The 21,915-nt window shown below is 49.3% G+C and overlaps 1 protein-coding gene across 1 annotated transcript; it reads right to left on the minus strand.

Annotated features, from left to right (window-relative positions):
- Positions 1-767: 767 nt before the first annotated feature.
- C4H8orf74 (chromosome 4 C8orf74 homolog) lies at positions 768-20,167 on the minus strand. Its single transcript, XM_016210308.2, has 4 exons — positions 20,120-20,167; positions 18,361-18,553; positions 3,364-3,767; positions 768-1,010 (listed from the first exon to the last, which is right to left on the minus strand). The coding sequence occupies exons 1-4, from the start codon at positions 20,165-20,167 to the stop codon at positions 768-770; spliced, it is 888 nt and encodes a 295-aa protein (XP_016065794.2).
- Positions 20,168-21,915: the final 1,748 nt, after the last annotated feature.

Below are 21,915 nucleotides of genomic sequence, written 5' to 3' on the forward strand. Positions count from 1 at the left end.
TTTGAACCTTGAACCCTTTGACAAATGGGAATACAAACCTTGCTTCATCTACCTCCTCGGATGTGGAAGATAGATCTTAAACACCAGCCAGGAATCCCCACCCCACCCCACCCCACTTGACAGAAGAGAGAGCTGGGGCCCCAAGACAGAAGGGACACTGGCAAAGTCACACAGCAGACTAGCAGCAGAGTTGGGTTTAAAGCCAGATCTCTGACCTCTAAGACAGTGCTTGCTCCCCTGATTCAGTCTAAACAGTGTAGATTCTTTCAGAAGATTGAGATCTCCATAGGCATGAGGCTCTAGGTCCTCCAGCAAGGAGACAAAAACCTGTAGAGCAGGCTGCATGCGGTCGATTCTGTTAGACCAGTCTCAGAAAGGCAATAGAATCCCAGGACTTGTTCTCCCCATAAGAGCAACAAAACCAGTGTGTCCCCTGGAAGACCTTCTTGGTGTCTGGTGTCACCCCTACTCTTACCTGCTTCAGTCGACTGGTGGTAGTTCAGTCCCACTGTCTAAGCTCAGGCTTAGTCAACCTTAGTCAACAGGGGATGTTTGCCTGCCCAGCAGGCACAAAGCTCTATGCTTAACAGAGAATAGCCTTCTTATTTGGGTTAGATTTTCATGTGGTAGAAGATGGTTTCCAGAAAGAAGATAGAGATAAGATGATGAGTGCTATTTCATTTCTTTTAATCACCAGAAATCTCTGATCTATTGGGTGCTGAGCACATCACATAATAATTCCAGAATTGTCAATAGCTCTTCCTCCATCAGGCTTTAGACATCTTTTTGGGTTTCTTTTCTTTGCGTGCTTTGTTGAACTTAAGAGATTCATCATGGCCTGCCTGGCCAGTGATTGAGAGTGGGAAAGGGACAGGAGTATTGAGATTTAAAGTCTTCTTCTGAAGTTTCAGGTCCAAAATGTCAAAAGTTATCTGTGTCTCATACTGTAGCAGCTCTTTCAGGCACTCGATCTGGATCTGAATGGCCTCGTTGATGAGATTTTCTAACTCCTGGAAGAAACGGAACATGGCTGATGAACAGGGTTCAGGAGAAGGTCAAGGCCATCTGCAGATAAGGTTTCTCAGCAGGATCAAATTCTCTCCTTGTACTGGGTGCTAGGACCTTCCATTTCCCTATTCAGATCTCCTCTCTGTGCTTTGGGAGGCTGACTTATGAGGGCAGCATCAACCAGCTACCTTGGCCCTCAGCTTCTGGCTGAGAAGTCCTGGCAGGAGATCTGAGTGTGGGAGGAGAATGAAGTCTCTCACCTTCCTCCCAACCAGCTCTGGATGGGCCATGACTATGATCCTCTACCTACAGCTACACCTCCTGCCCCATGGTTCCAATAATTGCTCCTTTTCTTCTCCATTTTGGCCTATGGTGATGATCACCGTTTGAGTGTGTCATTTATTACTAATATTGTTCTGGAACCATAAGCCAGCGCCATATCCCCTGCTTTCTGGTCAACGCAAGCTCCATCTGGATATCATCTCCTTTCCTTTTCCTCTTGCCTTCATCTCATTCTCACATCTCAAAGTTCTAGTAGCTTCTTTGGAAAGGATGGGAAATTTCTTAGAGAATGGGCATGTCCCCCAAGCAGTCACCCACCATCTGCCATGTTAAACAGGAGGCTTTCTCTGTCATCTAAATCAGGGCCATGGCATCATGAAATCCTGGAGACATTGACTGTGTAACTATTTCTCCCAGTTCCCTGCTTGAGCAACCAAACAGCAGAGGAGAGTTTATGCCTGCCCCTGGGGTGTCGGGGGACATACTTGGAGTATCCAGTTGCCTAGAAGATACTTCTTTGAGATATCATATTTTAACTTAAAACTTCATGGAAAATCTCACATTTGCCTGAGAATGTCCCCTTGGTTGTTTTTATACAAAAATAATGTTTTTTCCCTAAATCCTTGGGAAAGATTGTGTTCCAAGAGAATGAACCATGTTTATTCTACTGTGTTGAGTGTCCCCAGCTCAGGCACACAGTGAAGGGGACCCTAGCTACAATCCACCAGGAAGGGGACCCTAGCCACAATCCACCAGGAGGGGACCAGCAACAAAGTGATGCAGGCCCACAGGGAAGCTGGAAGGAGTGGGGAGAAACAGCTGTGTGTATGGGCGGGGTGGGCAGGAACTGGACAAGAGGTATCCCCTTCTACCTGTGGCCCTTGCCCATATATTCTAGAGCAAGGTCCCTGGAAGAGGGTGGAGACAGGTTGCTGCCTGTGTTCTGCTGGTCCCAAGTGGACTTCTTAATGCACTAAGATTATGTAGCAGCCTGATGTGCTATTTACCTGGGAGACTTAGCCTTAGAAGAGTATCATTCATTCCATTGTGCTAATTGTTCTTTAGAGATTTCCCCCAATGTTTTATATGTACTTTCCAGGGCCATTCACTCTTTGGCTGACAATTCAGAAACCAACCCCCGCTCCCTGTTTATGTTTTTTTGTGTGTTTTTTTGTTAATCCTCACCTGAGGGTATTTTTCCATTGGTTTTTAGAGAGAATGGAAGGGGGGGAGGAGGAAAGAGAGAGAGAGAGAGAAACATTGATATGAAAAAGACACATTGATTTGTTGCCTCCCACATGCTCCCCAACCAGGGCCAGGGATTGAACCTGCAAGCCAGGTTACGTGCCCTTGACTGGAATTGAACTGGCAACCCTTCCGTGTGCAGGCTGATGTTCTAACCACTGAGCTACACTGACCATTTATTGATGAGCTGGTCACTGGAGACTCTGGCTACTGGAGCTCCAGAGGTACTAGAGATCTAGCAAGAGGGCAACCCAGTTTCTTAGATCCACACACCGGACCCTTCTAGGTCCTCCCTGAAGGAACTAGTCCCATCCTTTTGTCCACCTCATCACATCACCCACCCTGAGCTGTGACCCATGGCCCTTCCTTCGTCACCTCCACCCAGGCCTCGCTGCAGGCAGGCAAAGGGTCATGAGAATCTGCAGTGGTTCAGAGCCTGGGGGTCTTTCAGGGTGGAACCTGTAACTGATCAATGGTGCAATGGAAAGAACTTGAACTTTAGAGTCAGCCAGACTTCAGCCCAAATCTAAACTCTGCCACATAGTAGCTTGGTGACCTTGGGCAAGTTGATGGAATTCTCTGAGCCTCAGTTTTCTCATCACTAAAATGGGAACATGAATTATACCTTATAGGGATGTTTCATGAACCGTGTATGCAAAGCCTATGGCAGGTAGTCAGTGACTTGCTGTCCCTTTCTGCCCTCTCCCCTGTGTGTGCAGACAATTGGGGCCTTGCCTGTGGGTCTGACTCCAGTCTGGGCGTTCTCTTGGTAGGAACAGGTGTTTGCTCAGGGCATGTGAGCAGCATCCACCTGCGGCACAGCCTTACCTGTGTCTTCAGGACGCGGCTCTGCTGCCCAGGCACTTCTGAGAACTTCTTCTGCAGCATGTACTCCTGCTCCAGGTGCAGCGCCTCCTTCAGCAGCAGCAGATTGGTGCGCTTCTGCACCTCAGCCATGCTGAGCTCGGCCACCTGCTCTTCGTGCTTCCACAGGTCCCTGTCCTTGCCCTTAGCCAGAGGGAGGGGCTGGGGTGGCACACACACCTCCAGGTGGGTGACGGTCAGGCTGACTTCCTGGTCCTGGCCCAGGACATACTGGTAGAGTCTGTAGTGGCGGATGAAGGTGTTGTAGAAGTAGTCGCAGAGCGCCAGCAGACGGGTGCTGTTGAACTGCCCCTCATAATCTCTGAGCTTATTCCTCAGGATGGTCATGGCCTCGGTGAGGGAGTAGCCTGTGGGCACGGAGGGGCCAGGCATGGAGTGTGAAGCGGGGCAGAGCTGTATCGATGGCTAATCAATATAAGCTCTGAACCTAGGCACTCTGACCCCAGAGTCCAGGGGGTCAGAGACTACTGGCTATTTTATGTTACCATTTATTAGCTTTTGAAAGCTGCTGGGCGTATCACATTTCCCTTTTTACCTTGGATTCTTGGAAGCTCAAAGTCAATTTTATGTAATAACTTACATTCATCCCATTTTCTTAAGTGATTATCCTCCTTACCTATATTTTGACTTTTAACTCACTTAAAAGCCTTACTTCAGCTGTGCTCTATATTGTTTTCACTTCAAACCCTGTGGGAAGGAGATTAGGGTATAAAAAAGGGAGTCTGGTAAGCGTGGAGTGTGAGATGACTGGAGGGACAGATGTTATGTTGGAGATTTTGTCACTGAGTTAAGCAAATACTGTTTATATCATGGAAAGATCAGCTCTGAGGGTGGGGCCAGTGGCATCCCACACACTATGAAAGTCAGAGTCATACAGAGGCTCATCCATCTCTTCCTTCTGACTTGGTTGCCTGCCGCCCCCACTCCTGGCACACTGGTCTCGGCCTAGGATGCCCTTCCCTGCACAGGTCTCACTCCTCACCCCCCAGGAGAGCCACTTGCTCACAGAGGTACCCTGGACCACCCCACCCCACACCCCCTAGAAACTAGTTCTTTTGCCATATCAAGCAAAAGTTAAAAGTTAAGTTTACTGAAAATAATTTTTAAGAAATTAGCTTTATCTGAAGGTGGAAGAGGGTATGGGGAGATAAATGGTGATGAAAAATAAAATAAAATAAAGAAAAAAATTTAAAAAAAGGAATTAACTTTATCAATTGTTTTGCTAGGAAAATGACAGCTTTGAATGATAGATTTGGTTGCATTACTATTATCATTACGTATTTATGTAAAATTGCTTCTTTGCATATGTAATTTGACAATTGCAATTTAGGTAAGTAAATAAATTACATTAAAAGTTACTCAGAAAGTATAGTTACAATGTTAAGTTAGATGTTGGTAGCTTTTCATTTTTAACTTAAAATTTTAATTTAGTCATCCTTAGCCTTGAATCGCATACAAAGAGTCAGCTTTCTATGTGCATAAAGCAGATGCTGTACACATAGGTATATAATCAGATATACAGAGTGTGTGGCATTACAACCTGATGGGGGTGGACAACTAGAAGAAAATGTCTAAAACAGCTCCTCAGTATGATCTAGCAATCCCACATCTGAATATACATACATCCAAAGGTAATTAAACCAGGCTCCTGAAGAGAGATCTACATTCCCATGTTCACCGCAGCATTACTTACAGTAGCCAAGCTATGGAAACAGCCTAAGTTAATGTCCATGGATGAATGGATAAAGAATATGTGATACATACACAATGGAATGTTATTCAGTCCTAAAAGAGAAGGAAATCCTGTCATTTGCAACAACGGGAATGGACCTGGAAGACATTATACTTATTGAAATAAGACACAGAAAGACACATAACTGCATGACTCACTTAGATATGGAATCTCAGAAAGTGGAACTCAGAGAAGCGGAGACTAGAACGATGGTTGCCAAGGGCTGGGGGTGGGGGAAATGGGGAAATGTTTGTTGGTCAGGGAGGCCAAAGTTCCAGTTATGCAGGATGAGCGAGTACTGGGGATCAACCACACAGCGCAGTGCCGAGAGCTCACAGTACTGTTCCGAGTACTTCAAGTTTGCTGAGAGTAGACCTTAAATGTCCTCACTGCCAGTAAAAGTGGTAACTGTGTGAGGTAATGGGTATGTTAATTAGCCTGATGGTGGCAATCATTTCACAGTCTATATTGAATGTTACATTGTACACCTTAAATATTTGTGAATTATTGACAATTGACAAATTATTTGTCAATGATACATCAATAAAGCTGGGAGAAAACCACACACAAAAATATATTTTTTAAATGGCTTCTGCGGAAAGCAACATCATCAACATCCAGCTGAGCTGCTGCTTTGCCATGTGTTCCTCCCCATCTTCTCACTTGATTCTCACAGCTTCTCGTCTGTGTCACGGAGTCCCAGCAGGCAACAGAGCAGCGATCTCTGCACTCCTTGGCCTTGTTCTGGGAAATAAGCCAGCCAGGTTGCTGGCCTCAGGGACCTCTTCACCCCTGAACCTGTGTCTCAGGTTGGTAGTGGGGAGGGGCCCAGGGCCAGCTGGAGCCCTATGTTCGAGAATTACCTGGAGCTTTCTAAAAACACAGAGCGCCCCCTACACACACACACACACACACACACACACACATTTTAAAGAAAGTGCTGATTTCAAGATGGGAGCTGGCTAGGGAATTGCCTCCTAACTTTGGTCAATGAACCAGATTGAGCCAAAAAAACTCAGTTGCTGACACACAGGAGCCACTGAGTCATCAAATGACCAACTGCAGGAAGGTGGTGCTAAAGGTCCCAAACACCCTGTTCTGCCGAGTGTCCTTGACACATGGCATCTGCCCTCAGGACCCTGGTCCCCTCACCTGTGACGTGGCTGCTGGGTCCCTTCCTGCACGTGTGTGAGCTTCGTGCTGCTCAGATTTGGTGGGCATTTTATTCTATTCCTTTTTGCTTTTGGAGAGAGGTGGCTAAAAATGACAATATAGAGTCTCTTATTTTTATGGTGCTCATGTACTTTATATAATTAGAGATCAAGCGTTGAGGGCTCCTTTAAAGACAACATGCAAGTCAGTGCCCAGGGCAAAACTTGGCCCCCAAGTGCAGAGAGGAAGCAGGGGAAGCGCTCTGAACAAGGATGCTGGGGAGTCAAAGGTTTCCTGCAAAGAGGACATTGGAGCCCAGAAACAGGACTAATTTGGCAAAAATCAGTGGCAGAGGAACAGAAGAGATAAAGGCTAGAGGCAAGTGGAGTACTGTGTGGCTGTGTGCACGCATCCATGTGGTTCGGGGCTCCTGGGAGGCAAAGCTGGAGTCAGGGGACTTGGCTGAAGGACAGAGGGCTTGAGGGCTTCAGTTTGCAAAAAGCAAGCATGCACAGGGAGCATGAAAGAGTTACACTTCATCACAGACGCCAGAATTCATGGAACCTGAGGACATCCGAGGACGGGCTTCAGGACCCGCTGGGACTCCCAGGAATTGCACCACCAGGATTTTGCATGCACATATGTTTCTGGGAGAGTGTGCATAGAGAGAATCATCAAATTAAGAACTGCAGAAAAGTTAGGAACCGCAGCCAAGAGCTGCAGAGCCACTCAGGTGTCAAGAAGAGAAGTGAGATATCAGGCAGGTATTTCCAAGGGATGGTGGTGGCACCTGGAGGATGACAGGGAAAACTAGTAAAGGAATCCTAGAGAGTGGGGGCAGGGTGAGGTCATTGGTTTCTAATAATCAAAGCTGGAGTCCAGGCCCGTGTGGAGTGACTGTGCATCGACTTTGTCAGGTGAGTCATCGTACCTCTGGGCTCAGTGGAGGTTGAACTGCTGGAAGGTGCCCTGCTCCTCCCCTAGCCTGGCCGGCAGCTCATGGGGCCCCCCATATTCTCTGTTTGCTCAGCAGCCATGCACACAGCCCAGGTTTGAACCAAGAAGTCTCCAGGCCCAGCAGTGCTGAGCGCCCTCAGTAAGCGTGGGCACAAGTTCCTAGCTGCCCTCCATCCTGGAGGAGGTCCTACTCTGGGCATGAGCTGCGGCCTCCTCAGCCTAGAGGCCATGAAACAAGTGGGGACCTGGTCCCCGGTCAACATGGAAGGAACCCCTGGGCTGAATTCTAGCTTTCAGCCTAAGACACTCAACTAGGTCTAGTTTTTGGCAAAGCTTGTCCCAAGCTGACGCATGAGACACACTTTCCTGGCCCCCAGACCACTCTCCATCGCCGCAGGTTGAGAGTCCTTATGACTCAGAAAGCTGGAGATTAAGTCTCAGGAGAAGCCTCTGCTGCCAGGGCAGACAGATCTGTACCTGCAAGTGGCTCTTCAATAACAGGGAGCGGCCTTCATTTGCATCGGTGGCTGGGAACTTCCTGAAGATGGTCCTCAAGCCCCTGGAGGCCAGCACCCACTCAGGGACAAGGGCAATGAGCAGGGAAGAGTGGGGGTGGGGGTGGCAACACCAGGTACTCCAGCATCAGGGCAAAATGCACTGGCTTGGACCAGGCACTCTAGGCACCCTCCCACTGCCCCTCATGCTCGGTCTAAGGCTGGGAGATGAGAAGGGGTTGCTCCTTCTGGGTGGGTGTGAGGGGGAGCCTCCAGGTGCCACCGGTGCCCCCTGACAAACCAGTTTGGTTGCCCCTGCCTTGGCTCCCAGGGGAGGAACCAAGTCAGGCCACAGGCGGGCTGGCTCACCTTTCCCAATACCTGAGCGCCTCCTAGGGCTGACCTTGGCTGGTGGGAAGCAGATGAAAGCAGAGCCCACACCTGTCCTGTGTCTTGAATGCTGCCCCTGCCCATCTTTCTGCTCTTGGCAAGGCTCTGCTGAACTCATTCAGCCTGAGGTGCCAATGATAGTGACAGCTCAGAGGACAGGATGTGCTTTCCTTGAGTAGCAGATGACTCTCATGTAGGGGGTTCTCCCTGTGTCCCTTAGGCCCTGGGTTACCTCAGGTTCCATCCAACCCCTCCTGGCTCTGTGACACTGGTGTAGGCACCATCCCAAGTTTACTTGAGAAAGAAACTGAGGCTCAAAAAGGTCAGGGAATTTGCTGAAGGGCACACAACTGGTGAGTGGCAGAGCAAAAATTCAAACCGTGGCCTGACCCAGGGAGGACCCTTTCAACCATACAGCTCCTAGTGGCTCTGGGCTCTCTTTGCAGACCTTTGGAGGTAGATACCAGAATCTGTTGGATTGAGAGAAATTTACCAGAGCCTTTCATATGCAAATAGGCTCAGCAAATGGCCAGAAAAGGTTGAGCATATGAACTATTTCTCAAATTTATTTTGAATTAAATAGTCTCTTGGGACCAAAGAAGATATTTTGGCAACTATTGAGCTGGTCTAGTCCTTTCATTCTACAGATGGGAAACGGAGGCCCAGGGAAAGGAAAGGACTTGCCTAAGGCTCATTGTGACAAAATCAGGACCCGAGCTCCAGGCCAGGGATCGGTGGTCTGGGACCTGTTATCACTTGCACTGTGGGGAAGGGACTGGTTTTGATTTTTACCACTGCCCCCTGGCTCTTGGCAGGTCAGAAATGTCCCTGAAGAGTGGGCGGGGGCACTGCCTGCCCAGGGAGAGGGTGAGCTGGGTCAGGAGATGCTGTCTGGTTCTGCTCTGGGAAGTGCGCTCTGTGGCTGCCCTGCTAACCTCTGGCCCCGACACAGGCAGGAGTCTGGGGTGAGAGCTCCTGCGATCTCCACCTCCTGTGGCTCCTGCCTGTCCCAAGGTGTCTGGGCTGCTGGCCTCCCCTCCTCCCACTGCACAACAAGCTGTTCTTTTGGGAACACCCCTTTCTGGGTGTGTCCATGGTGGAGCTGACTGGTGAGCTGCAGGGGAGGAGAGTGGGTGGTCTGACATCCCCATCTGCACTACCTGGGGCTGGCCAGGGGAGAACCAAACTGGCTGGATAAACCTTCCCTGCAAGCTCTGTGGCCACAGGACCAACTAGCCCGTAGCACCTTGTCTTGCTCTGTTCTCAGCCACTGTTCACAGTAATGCGGAGGTCACCAGTGAGCCTGGGGCAGCCCCTGGATGATGTCGGCATCGACGCTGGGGGTCGTTCTCAGAGCACAGACTGGGAATTCAGACAGATGGGGGCCTACATAATGCTTCTGCTGCTTGATCATTTGCACAGGTTATTTGCTTCTCTGGGCATCAGTGTTCTCATCTGTAAAAGGGAGGCGAAAAAAGCGCCCACCTCATAGCATTGGATAAAGGGCCTGTGGGTACAGAGCCCCCCACCATGCCTGGTACACAACAAACAATGAATAAATACCAAGGTTGTCATTGTCAATATTGTGAAGAGACTACTAGCATTTCCAGTCCTCGGGGTATGTGAACTGTTCTGGGATCCACAGATTCCCCCTGGGTCAGAGTGCTTACAGCATCCGGACGCTGAGTCTTCGCTCTCCCCAGCCTCTGGCACAGTGCTCTGGCAACGCTCGCTGGGAAAAGGCTGAGGGAGTGGGGCAGAAGTAAGCTGATGGGGGGGGGGGGGGGAGTATTCAGAAGGCAGAACAGGAGCCATCAGGCAGAAGGCTCAAAGAGACAGATTTCAGTTCAGCGGCAGGAAGAACTTTCTAGAAATAAGAGCTTGGTCTGTGGAGTGACTCGTTTTGAGGAGTGAGAAAGCATTTAACTGGAGAGAGGATGTGGAGGTGGTGGATCCAGGCACTGTGGTCTCCTGGCGAAGTTCCGTCGCTGCCTCAAGCTGGGTGAGGGAGCCCTGGCTGCAAATCTTCATCGTCATCTTCGTCTTCATCCTTGACATGAAAACGACCAAGCTGCCCTACTGAGTCAGGGACAGGGCACTTCATAGCTACACCTCATCCCTTTGACCTTGGGGCCTCCAGGACCACCCAGCATGTCCATCTGGCCGAAGAGGACATGGGAAGTTAGAGGTAGGTCATGGGGTCACTCCAAAGGGCCAGAGAGTACTGGGACCATCTGCCCACACACTGGTGGCACCTTCAGGCCAGAGCACATTAGCCAACTGGCACAGCTCACCCTCTGAATTGGGCCTGCACCACCCACCACGTTGGAGCCATCCTGTTGGGGGCCAGGATCCCAGGCCCAGGTTGTGAGTAATTCCAGGTGACCCAGTTAGGAACCTTGCCTCCAGGTGTTCTGATTCCACCAGGTTCTCAGTTCTTCCTGCAGCCTCGTTCCTCTCCCTGCAGGGTGCTCTCTGGGGCTGTATGCTTCTCAGGCCCTTACGTGCCTGGTGTACAGATTCCTCTGGCAAAGATAGAAGATCCCAAGTGGGGCTTGTGCTCTGGGTTCAAATCCCAACCTCGCTTACTGGAGGTGTGACCTGGGGTAAGCTGCTTCAACACTCTGGGCATCAGTTCCTTCATCTTTAAAATAATGCTGTTATGCAAGGATGAAGTGAGGATTGCTGATGACGCTACGTGTGCAAATGCAGGTGTTGCTGTTTCTCCCTCTGTGGGATTCACAGCCCCCCAAGGAAGGTTTGGAGCAAGCCTCCCGAGGAAGGTTCCAGAAGGTTTCTATGGCACAGCCTTGATTTCTGGCCTACGAACTGGCACAGTATGCCCTGGTGAACTGTGACCTAACTCAGTGCTATGGGCTGACTTCACATGGTGCCCCCCATTCATATGTTGAAGTCCTCACCCCCAGGACCCTCAGAATGTGCCTATACTTGGAGATGGGGTCTTTAAAGAGGTGATTAAGGTTCAAAGAGGTCATGTGGATAGGCCCTAATCCAATATAACTGGTGTCCTAAGAAGAGGAGGTTATGACGCAGACACACACAGAGGGAAGACCATGTGAGGTGTATAATGTGAAGGTGGCCATCTACAAACCAAGGGGGGCGGCCTCGGAAGAAACCAACCCTGCTGACACTTTGATCTTGGACTTCCAGCTTCCAGAACTACGGGACAATACATTTCTATTGCTGAAACCGCTCAGTTTGTGGTACTTTTTTATGGCGGCCTAAGCAGGGTAATACGCTCAGGGAGGTACCTCTGAAACGATATTTTCCCATTTGCCCCAAGAAATGCTCTCCCAAAATATCAGCCAGTGGCTTCTGTGGAAACTTCCTGTATCCATCAATAAAGAACTTGCCTCCGAAGGCCCCCCTCCAAGTTTAGTGTGAGAGGCATCGCATTCATGCTGGGCAGGTACTCCTGCTCTCCTGCTCCTGTTCAGGCTGGTCCTGAATCACTGGAGGCTCCCTATAGTGCGCTGGGTACTTGAGGGCTGGCAGGTTGACCCTGGGCATGGCCATGAGTATGCCGGGAGGAAGAGTCTGTGCAGGGGAGCTTGGGGGAGGAATCTTGTCCTGCCAGCCCCAGGCAGTGGGGGGTGGGAAGGGTGGCTGTCTTCCATTCTATGGCTGCCTGGATGATATTTCTTGAGAATCAGGCGTGGCTCTGGGTGGGACAGCAGATACCAGTGCTGTGACACACTTCCCAGGGCACTGGCCTGGCCACCTTGTGTGCCCACTGACTGGTCACCAGGCCCGTTTCCTGCCACCCCCAGGACAGCAGGAAAGGGGTTCTTCCTAGCCCCCATGTCTAAGTGGAGCATCAGAGATAGACCAGGGCTCACCAGATGTAGGTGGTGACAGAAGGCCTAAGCTACAACATGGCCGAAGTGATGGCTGGTGCAGAAGACTCCGCAGATGAGCGGTGGCTGTGGGTCCCGGGCAAGTGTCTGTACTGGCCCGCACACCTCCAACCCTGGGACTCCCTGCTGATTGAAGTCTGGGGCAGGGGAGGCTCTTTCTCCTTTCTCTGTCCCCTGCTGCAATGTGCCAGTCACAGATAGGAAATGCAGCTCCCCCAGGCGGAGGAGGAGACTTCAGAGTCTCCATATGCCTCAAATCTCTCTCCATCTATGGTCTTGGCAGGGAAAGCAAAATCTGCCCATTTCCTGCGATTTCCTCCCACTAGGACAGCGCTGGCAGCCTCTGTTCCTCTATGCTGTGCCTGGTGACTTCATGATGGGATCTACCCAGGGCTTCCGGGAGGCTGGCAGAGGAGGTGGGATGAAAGGACTCATTCTTCTGGCCTGGCGTTGTGACCAGAAAGCCCTGGTGAGCTATTTGCCAGGACATGGAATCGGCTTACGCTTTTGAATAAAGGACCACCCTTTTCCTCCTGGTCCCAGGCTCGATTGGGCAGGGAGATAAGCTGAGCTGTCAGCTGTCCTGGCAGAGCTCTGATTCATTGTTGTGCAAACATGACTCTCCTTAAACACTGTCTGCCAACTTTGTTATCTCGTATGCAAGCAGAGCGCAGCCATCCTCAGCCCCAGATTAACCACACACACATACATATTCCCGGAGAAGCTCCCTTCCAAGAGGGGTGACAGACCAGTGTGGACTTTAACTGAAACAGGAGCTTGAGTGTGAGCTGGTTCGCCAGCAAGACCCCTGGCTGTCGGCATCCTGCACCCCACGACCTGTGACAGATGGGACGTGTGCCTAGGAGGAGGGCAGGGCAGGGTGTGAAATGGGAGGCACCTGACCTGCCATCTTCTCCAGCCCTTCCTGACGCTTAACAAGAGCAGTGAACAGACGCCTTGGGAGGGGATGCCTCCTACACGTGTGCCCAAGGGTGGATCCCCATGTGGGGCCAGGCTAGAGGATGTCCGGACGGCCATTCTGCTAGCCCACAATTGAACCCATCTTCAGTCTTGTCTGCAGGGTGAGGGGAAGGCAAGAGATGGCACAGACAGCAAGCCCCCTGAGGGGCAGCGTGCAGCAACTTCCAGTCCTGGACTGCCAGCACCTGCTGTTCACCCCACCTCACCTCCGTGCCTGATGGACAATGGGGGCTGATATTGGCTGAGCACTCACTATGTGCTGGTCACTCTGCAATATGCGTTGCGTGCCCTGTCTCATTTAATCCTGCCAACTGTTTTATGAGATGGAATTGTTACAGCCCTCTTTTGAGAGACGAGAAAGTGAAGGCTCAGAGAGGTAATATTTTCAAGATTACACAGTAATAAGGGATGGAGGTAAAATTTGAACCCAGATCTCCTGACTGTAGAGTTTGGTGTCTAATCACTCTGCTCTGCTGCTTCTAACGTCATCTGGAAACACAGCCCACAGTGGAGTAACCCTGGGATGAGTCAAGCAACTCAACCTCCTCTCTGCATACAGAACATATCATCTCCACGGGCATCAAGAATCCATTCATTCATTCATTCATTCATTCATTCATTCATTCATTTCTTCATGCAACACCTACTGTGTGCCACAGGCATTATTTAGCACTAAGGGAATGAACAGAGGGGACAAAAATAAAAAAGGCATAGTCGTCCTCTTCAGGGGTTCAAGCCTCCCAGAGAAGGGCAGCAAGAAAGGGGGCAGTGGTGGGAATGTGGGGTGGAGGGGTCTATGGAAATGATACCGTATTAAGAATGATAAAAGGCACAAGGGATGTCTAGTCCGAACGTGAACATCTGATAGTCACATTATATACAGCTCATTAAATTTCTCCAGGGCCCGCACTCTGCTTCTAGAGGACAGACTTGGAGCATTTGAGTAAAAGGTGTAAAAGGAAGATGTAGCCAAATATAGAAAAGAACTTCCTAATAACAAAAGCAGTGTCTGAAGGACGGATTGCCTCAGAAGGAGGGCACTCCCTGCTGCTCGGGTGGTGCCTGCAGAGGCTGGAAGGGCCTTGTTGGCTGGCTGGGCTCCCTGCAGAGAGGGAGTTAAGTTTTCTGATCACCGAATCTTTCAACTCCAAGGTTTTAGAAGCCTACGAGACACAGATCGGCTGTGTTGGCAAGGCACACGGTAACCAGACCCGCCGCCAGCTCCTGCACGATCTAATCTCCTCAGTTTGAAGTTGGGTTTGCATCATCACCGACTGTTTTTCAAGGGTTTGGCCCATGGAAGGCTCTGAGGGAAACTTGAAAGAGCCCGAGTTCCCACCTGCTTGGGGCTGACATTCTTCCCACTAGGCAGTGTTTGTTCTGGCCGCGGGCCACTGCAGAGCTCAGCCGACGGAGGTGAACTCTGGTACCCGGGCGTTGCTGTGAGCAGCAGGGGGCGGGACCCAGAGGGATGCCAGGAAGGCCCCAGGGTGCGTGGGCTGCGGGGTGGCAGGGGTGGGATGCAATTTCCCAACATCTCTGAAACCAGTCTGTGCACAATGCCGTGTCTTGCTCAAGTCTTCAGACTGGGACCACTGGGTGGGAGCAGAGAAGTAGAAGGGCACACGGGCGGCTCAAGAAATACAAAGAGGCCTATCCAAGTGCACATAAGATATGTGATGGGATCACAGAAAAGCCTGAAGCAGAGGAGTGATGGGGTTTTATTGGTGTCTGGAAAAAAATCACTGTACCTTTGGGTGAATGGGTGCAGAAGTACAAAATTTTCAGGAGACAGAGCTGGGTTAGAAAGGGTGGTAGAGGAGGGGTGGTAAAAAGTGGCGAGATGAGGGAAGGACGTTGAGGTGCTGCCGATAGGACAGGTGAGTGAGCTCTGGGTACACAGGGATGCCACACACAAGGTACAGTAAGTGTTATTTGAACACAAGCCCTGCAGTACTACCACAGTCCATCTGATAACCGAGATGGGCCCCAAGTGAACAACATAGAGGAGCATCTACAGCATGGAGACACTATACAAAGGGATGATTCATGTCAAGAGGGACAGAGGGGACGGCACGAGATTTCATTACACTACTCAGAATGGAGCACAGTTTAAAACTTAGGAATTGTTTATTTCTGGAACTTTTTATTTAACATTTTCAGACTGCAGTTTCATCAGGGAAAGGAAAATTAAAACAATGAGACATCACTATACACCTGTTAGAATGGGCCAAATCTGGAACACTGACAACACCAAATGCTGGCGAGGATGTGGAGCAACAGGAACTCTCACTCATTGCTGGTGGGGATGCAGCCCCTTTGGAAGACAATTGGGCAATTTCTTACAAAACTAAACATACACTTACCATATGATCCAGCAATTACACTCCTTGGTATTTGCCCAAAGGAGTTGAAAACTTATGTTCACACAAAAACTTGCACACAGATATTCATTGGAACATTATTCACAATTGCCAAAACTTGGAAGCCACCAAGATGTCCTTGGTAGGTGAATAGAGAAAAAATGTGATTCATTCAAACAATGAAATAATATTCATCTCTAAAAAAAAATGAACTATCAAACCACGAAAAACCATGAAGTAAACTGAAACGCATATTTCTAAATGAAAGAAGCCAATATGAAAAGGCTACCATCTATTGTGTGGTATCAACAATGTGACATTCTGAAAAAAGCAAAGTTACGGAGACAGTGATAAGATCAGTGGTTGCCAGGGGTTGGGAAGGGAGGGATGAACAGGGGAAGCACAAAGGAATTTTGGGGCAGTGAAACTACTCTGTATGATACTTTAATGGTGGGTACATGTCATTACACATTTGTCAAAACCCATAGAATGTACAAGACCAAGAGTGAATCCTAATGCAAACTATGGACTTTGGGCGATTGTGATATGTCAATGTAGGTTCATGGATTGGAACAAATGTACCATTTTGGAGGGGGATATTGACAATGGGAGGCTGTGTGGAGGCAAGGCAAGGTTTCTGTGGGAAATCTCTATACCTTCTGCTCTATTTTGCTATGTACCTAAAACTGCTCTAAAAAATAGAATCTACTAAAAAAAATAGTATAACCTGAAGCCATACAACTCCTAGAGGAAAAGAGAGGAAAGGCTCCTTGACTTTGGTCTTAACAATAATTTTTTGGATGTGACACTAAAGCACAAGCAATAAAATAACAAACCAATAAACGAGACTAATCAAACTAAAAAGCTTCTGCACAGCAAGAGATATGATCAACAAAATGAAAAGATAACCTACAAAATAGGAAAAATATTTGCAAACCACATATCTGATAAGAGGTTAATATCCAAAATACATAAGGAACTAATACAACTCCTTAGCAAAAACTCAAATAATACAATTAAAAAGTGGACAAAATGCCTGAATGGACATTTTCCCAAAGAAGATATTCAAATGAACAACAGGTACACAAAAAGGGGCTCAGTATCACTAATCATCAAAACCACTATGAGATATCACCTCACACCTGTTAGATAGGCTGTCATCAGAAAGCCTAGAGATAACAAGTCTTGGAGAAAAAGGAGACCTCTATGGTGGGAATGTTTGTTGGTGGGAATGTAATTTGGTTCATCCACTGTGGAAAACAGTATGGAGGCTCCTCAAAAAATTAAAAATAGAACTACCATGTGATCCAGAAAGTCTACTCTGGGTATATGTCTGAAGGAAATGAAATTACTGATTTGAAGAGGTATCTGCACCCTCATGCTCACTGCATCATTATTAATAAGAGCCAAGACATGGAGACCACCTATGTGTCCATCAATAAATGAATGGAAATGTGACTACACACACACACACACACACACACACACACAGAGGAATATTATTTACCCATAAAAAAGAAGGCAATCCTGCCATTTGTGAAAACATGATGAACCTTGAAGGCATAATGGTTGGTGAAATAAGTCAGACAGAGAAAGACAAATACTGTACTGTATGATTTCACTTACAGGTGTAATCTAAAAATCAACTCACGGAAGCAAAAAACAGATTGGCGGTTGCCAGAGGTTGGAGTGGGGGTCGGGGAGGTCAGGGAAATGGGTGTAGCTGGTCAAAAGGAATAAACTTCCAGTTATAAGATAAGTAACTTCTGGGGATGTAACATACAGCGTGGTGACTATAGTAAACAATATGGTATTGTGTATTTGAAAGTTGCTAAGAGAGTAGACCTTAAAAGTTCCCATTATAAGAAAAAAATTATAACTATGCATTTTGCAATATGTACATATATCAAATCATTATGTTGTACGCCTTAATCTAATACAATGTTGTCCTCTTACTGATGGCGTCCTCTTGGATCATTTGATTAAGGGGGTGTCTGCCAGCCTCCGTCACTGTCAAACATTCCCTTTCCCCTTGTGATCAGTAAGGATGTTGTGGGGAGGTTCTTAGAAAATATGAAACTATCCCATTTTTTATTAAGCATTTCCGCTTTGGAAGACAGTTTGGCGATTTCTTACAAAACTAAACATATTCTTACCTTTGGTTTTAGTATCTATTCATGATTCTTGGCTGAATATTACTATGATGGTGGCCATAGAAGGGCTGCTCCATATATATTTGTTTAATGAATGAATCTGCATCTCACAGCCCAAAAGGTTGACAGATGTGACCACATCCCCGTGCCAAGGAGTCAGGGAGAGAGGCTCATCCTTTTCTTATGAAGCTCAACACAGAGCAGGGTTCCCTCTGTGACCCATCCATAGACGCTCCATCTGTAAACTCACATCACTGCTATTCCCTCCTCCCTGCCGGCAAACTCTTACCTGTAAAAGATTCCCTCAAGACATTCAGCAGAGTAAAACCTGATCCTGGGAACAATGGGCAGAGCAATGGGAAGTCAAGGAAGGGTTTTAAGCAGAGGGGTGACATGTTTGATTGATGTTAAGCAAAAATAAAACTAAACTAAACAAAAATTCTGAATTATATTCCTTCTTCTCTCTTCCCTAAAACAAAATTTGACTTTCCTCTGGGCCAACTCTCAACAAGCTACCCCAGAGAGGTTGCTCTGATGATGAAATTCATACTAAAGTGTCAACGTCTTCATGGGAAGCAAACACTCTGGCTGCTGTGTGAGTGGTGCTCACAGCCAAGGAGACCAGCGACGTCTCAGTGAGCACATTCTGTTTGCTCCGCTTTCAAGAAAGCCTGGACAGGGACCCTGTTGACATGCATGGGAGGAGGGTAAATGCCAGGGTAAAAAGGAAGGGGCTCCCGGCTTTGTAGAGGGCTCCGGGGGTGCTGGACTGCAGGGGGATCCTGCGCATTCCCCCTCCTCCTGCAAGCCTCTCTGACTCCAGCCCTGGATGCCCCATACCTTTGGTTTCCTTGAGCAGCTCTTCTGTGAACTTCACCACCTTGACCACCTCCACCCATGGGAAGCCTTTGCCCACGGCAAAGATGATGCTTTCGTAGAGGATATCCAGCAGGATGCTTCTGCGGGAGTCTCTCACTTCGTCAAACTTTTTCCAGTTCAGCAGTCTCCGTAGGTGCTCCCGACCTTCTGGTTTCTGCAAGACATGACATGAGGGGTAGGGGGTGACACGGAGGAATCAGGGTCACTGGGAAAACACTCCTGGGAGCCCCCACATGGCTCCTCACTATACTTAAGAGTGACCAAGGACGTGGTTACCCCCAGCCAGACGAGGCTTTCATTTCTGAACAGCTTTCCCCGTCTTTCGGGGGATGGACTCTTCTCTCCAGCACTGCTCATTCCTCTGAGCGTTCTCATGCTGCTGTGGCAGCCCTGAGCTTGGGGACCTCCAGCAGGCTTCAAGTCCCGAGTTATGGTCCTTCCTTCCTCTTCCCTAAACCAAAATTTGTTCTCTTAGTCTATGCTCAACTAGCTGCCCCAGAGGTATTGATCTGATAATAAAATTCATACTAAAGTGTAAATGACTGAGAGGAGGCTTGGTGAGGCAAAAAGGAATGTATCTTGCTTGATGAAAATTCAGGAACTCTGGCAGGCTGGGGGTAAAGATGAATTAGGGTACCTTTTTTTCCCTGTTTATAGATAAGAACCCATTTTACTTGGAAATTCACCTGACCCATGCAGAAAGGTTCTTACAGGTCACCAACAGATGTAGGAGAAACCAGTGCCTTGAAGGGAGCAGATAAGAAAATGTGTGGCATAGAGTGGAGACCCACGAACATGGGAGCGCTGCTCCTCTGGGGTGGGAGGAAGCTCTGGCGGGGGCACTGTGGATGGAGGGGGCAGGACTGATGGCTAACTTGGTGCCAGAGGGAAGCCCAGAACCCTTCTGCAGCCCCCAGGGACATCCTGTTCACCACCTCTGCTCTCCTGCCTGAGCCAGGCAGTCCTTCCCCCAACCTCTCAGATAGATCCCCAGGTTGGTGTTTGATGGGACAACTGGTTGGAAGAAGTGGAGCAGGTGGTGAAAGCCAAGTCCCAGGGCAGGAACAGAGGCCCCATCAGGGTCATTTGCCCACCAGCTCATAGCTGAGGTCAGAAGCTGACCTGAGCACACAGTTGGCTGGGACCCTCCTGCCTGAGGTCTCAGCAGTGCCCAGACACCCCTCTGAGAACAGCCCTGCTCTGGAAGGAGCTTGTAGACAGGTCCTGGCCTTTTGGCCTCCAAATGAATCTGAGAAACCAAGGAAAACTGCCCCTTCCCTGCCCTAAAGAAACAGATCCCCCCCCACACATACACACCACAACACACACTCCTTCTGCACTTTGGCACACAATCCCAGGGGATTCACAGGGCCTTGAGGTGCCCTGGTGAGAGGTAGCACCCCCTGTGACCAACCCCCTGGGCCTCTCTGGCCCTTCTGGCATGGAGGCAGGCACAGAGCCTACACACCCATCCCCTCCTTCCTTCCAGCAGGCTCTGGGCATCAGGGGCTGTCACTCTGGGCTCTGAAGACAGCCCCCAGCTCCAAGGGCTGGGGAGCCTTTGGCTGGGCATTCCAGAGCTGACACAGCCACTGCGGGCCTCAGAGGTGGTGCCTGGAAAGGGGTGAGGTCCAAGGCGTCCACTGAGGGGTCACTTCTCACACACACCTCGCAGCTAGACCAGTCAAACTTTCCTTTAAAAGACACATTTTCTCTTCACCTCAAATTGGAAGACTTTCTTTATTTCCTGGGGTGTTAAGAGTGCCATGGCCCCTGAATCCAGTTGCTAGGAGACCCAGACAGGAATGGCTCGGTTCCCAGAACCTGGGGGTGAGGGGGGTGCTTTGTGAGGTCATGAAGACCTACTTCGAGGTGGCTTTTTTTCAGGCTCTTTTGCTCCCAGCCTCTCCTCCCCAGCTGCCTGTTTGCCTTCAGGAGGTGAGCCTTCTCAGGCTCTCCTGCAGACACAAGTGCCCCCCGTCCTACATATTCTCTGCCCAAGCCCCTTTTCTACTCTTCCTCCGACAGTCAAGGACTCATCTCTGTGAAAGAAGCGCCTGCATTTGCTCTCTTCACCAGGATCTGGCATCCTCCCCATTTCTCCCCTAGCCGGTGGCACCGCCAGTGACTCCCTGTTGCCAGCATCCTGACTGCGCTTTGGGGTGCAGGAAACAGCTGCGCAGGGCTGTCCCCGAGTGCGGTGCCCGAGCACCCACATGCTGAGATTTGCAGGGCTCTAGTCTCTCTATCCTGTCTAGTTCTGTCCTTCTTTGTCCTGGAAGCCTGGGTGTCCACTGGCCACCTGAGGGGAAGGTCCTGCTCTCCCCTGCCTCCCTGACCATAAGCCCTGACTCTGTGCCCAGGAGCCGCAGTGAAGAAGGACAGGGACATTGGCTGGGGTTGGTGGCTGAGATGTCTGGCCCCTGGGCTGCCTCCACCGGTAGCTGCCCGGCATCCTTGGCTCTTTGGGTTTAAGGCTGGCCAGGGGGTTTCTGTCCAGGAGTGAGAGCAACCAGGTTACAGCTCTTGCTCCAGTAGGGGGAGGAGTGAGAGCTTCTAAGTTTCCAGCGCCTGCCACCTCAACTACTCAGGGCCAACACCCCTGTTGGCCACATGACTCCATCAAGGCTTGTCCCATGGCTCACCTTCCTTACCCTCATGGCCATACTACTTCAGGGCCCTCGCTGTGCTTCCCACCACGAGGAGGGCTTGGTCAGGGCCACTTTGTTCCACCTGCGGGTTACTAGGAATAGCAGGATGGGGAGGGGGTGGCCCTTTCCTGCCATGAGGCTACCGGGCTCCGCATGCAAACACACCCATTCTTTCTTCAGTAACTTTCACACTCTTGCTTATCCAGGGAGGGAATGAACATATGAAGTGTGCCTCTTTGCAACACATAGTTGCTATGTCATGGGTCCCTTTCGGTCCTGGTCATCCTTGGTGGCTGCCTCTATTGAACACAGGTTTACTTCTTGGCTTCTAATAAGCTGCTCTCTTCTGAATGCTCATGTCTGTCTGTCCACCCACTACTTCCCTGCCTTCCGAGATGACATCCCTTCCTCTGTTCATCCTCTACCTGTTGGAACCCTTCCGGGTCTGTCTGTCCCCTTTTCTCTTTCTGGACCACATATTCCTTTCTTTAAAAAAAAAATATATATAAATATATATATTTATATAAAATATAAATATAAATATAATATAAATATAATATAAAATATAAATATAAAAGATAAATATATATATATATATTTTAGGGAGAGAGGGAAAAGGAGGGAGAGAGAAAAATATTGATGTGAGAGTGAAACCTGGATCAGCTGCCTCCTACAAGCCCCCTACTCGGAATCAAACCCAAAACCCGGGCATGTGCCCTGACCGGGAATCGAATTGGCAACCTTTTGGTGTATGGGATGACGCCCAACCCACTGAGCACACCCGCCAGGACCACATATTCCTTTTTAAAATTCTAATACAGCAAAAACACAACATGAGAGCTACGCTCAACACATTTTCAAGTGC

The sequence above is a fragment of the Miniopterus natalensis genome, chromosome 4 (genome assembly GCF_054644295.1).
Source record: "Miniopterus natalensis isolate mMinNat1 chromosome 4, mMinNat1.hap1, whole genome shotgun sequence".
NCBI classification, from domain to species: Eukaryota; Metazoa; Chordata; class Mammalia; order Chiroptera; family Miniopteridae; genus Miniopterus; species Miniopterus natalensis.

Coding starts and splice junctions, on each gene's coding strand:
- C4H8orf74 (XM_016210308.2), bottom strand. CDS start 20,167: ATGGCACTCTTAACACCCCAGGAAATAAAGAAAGTCTTCCAATTTGAG. Junction 18,554..20,119: donor AGAAAGTCTTCCAATTTGAG/GTGAAGAGAAAA, acceptor CATGTCTTGCAG/AAACCAGAAGGTCGGGAGCA. Junction 3,768..18,360: donor GCTGCTCAAGGAAACCAAAG/GTATGGGGCATC, acceptor CCGTGCCCACAG/GCTACTCCCTCACCGAGGCC.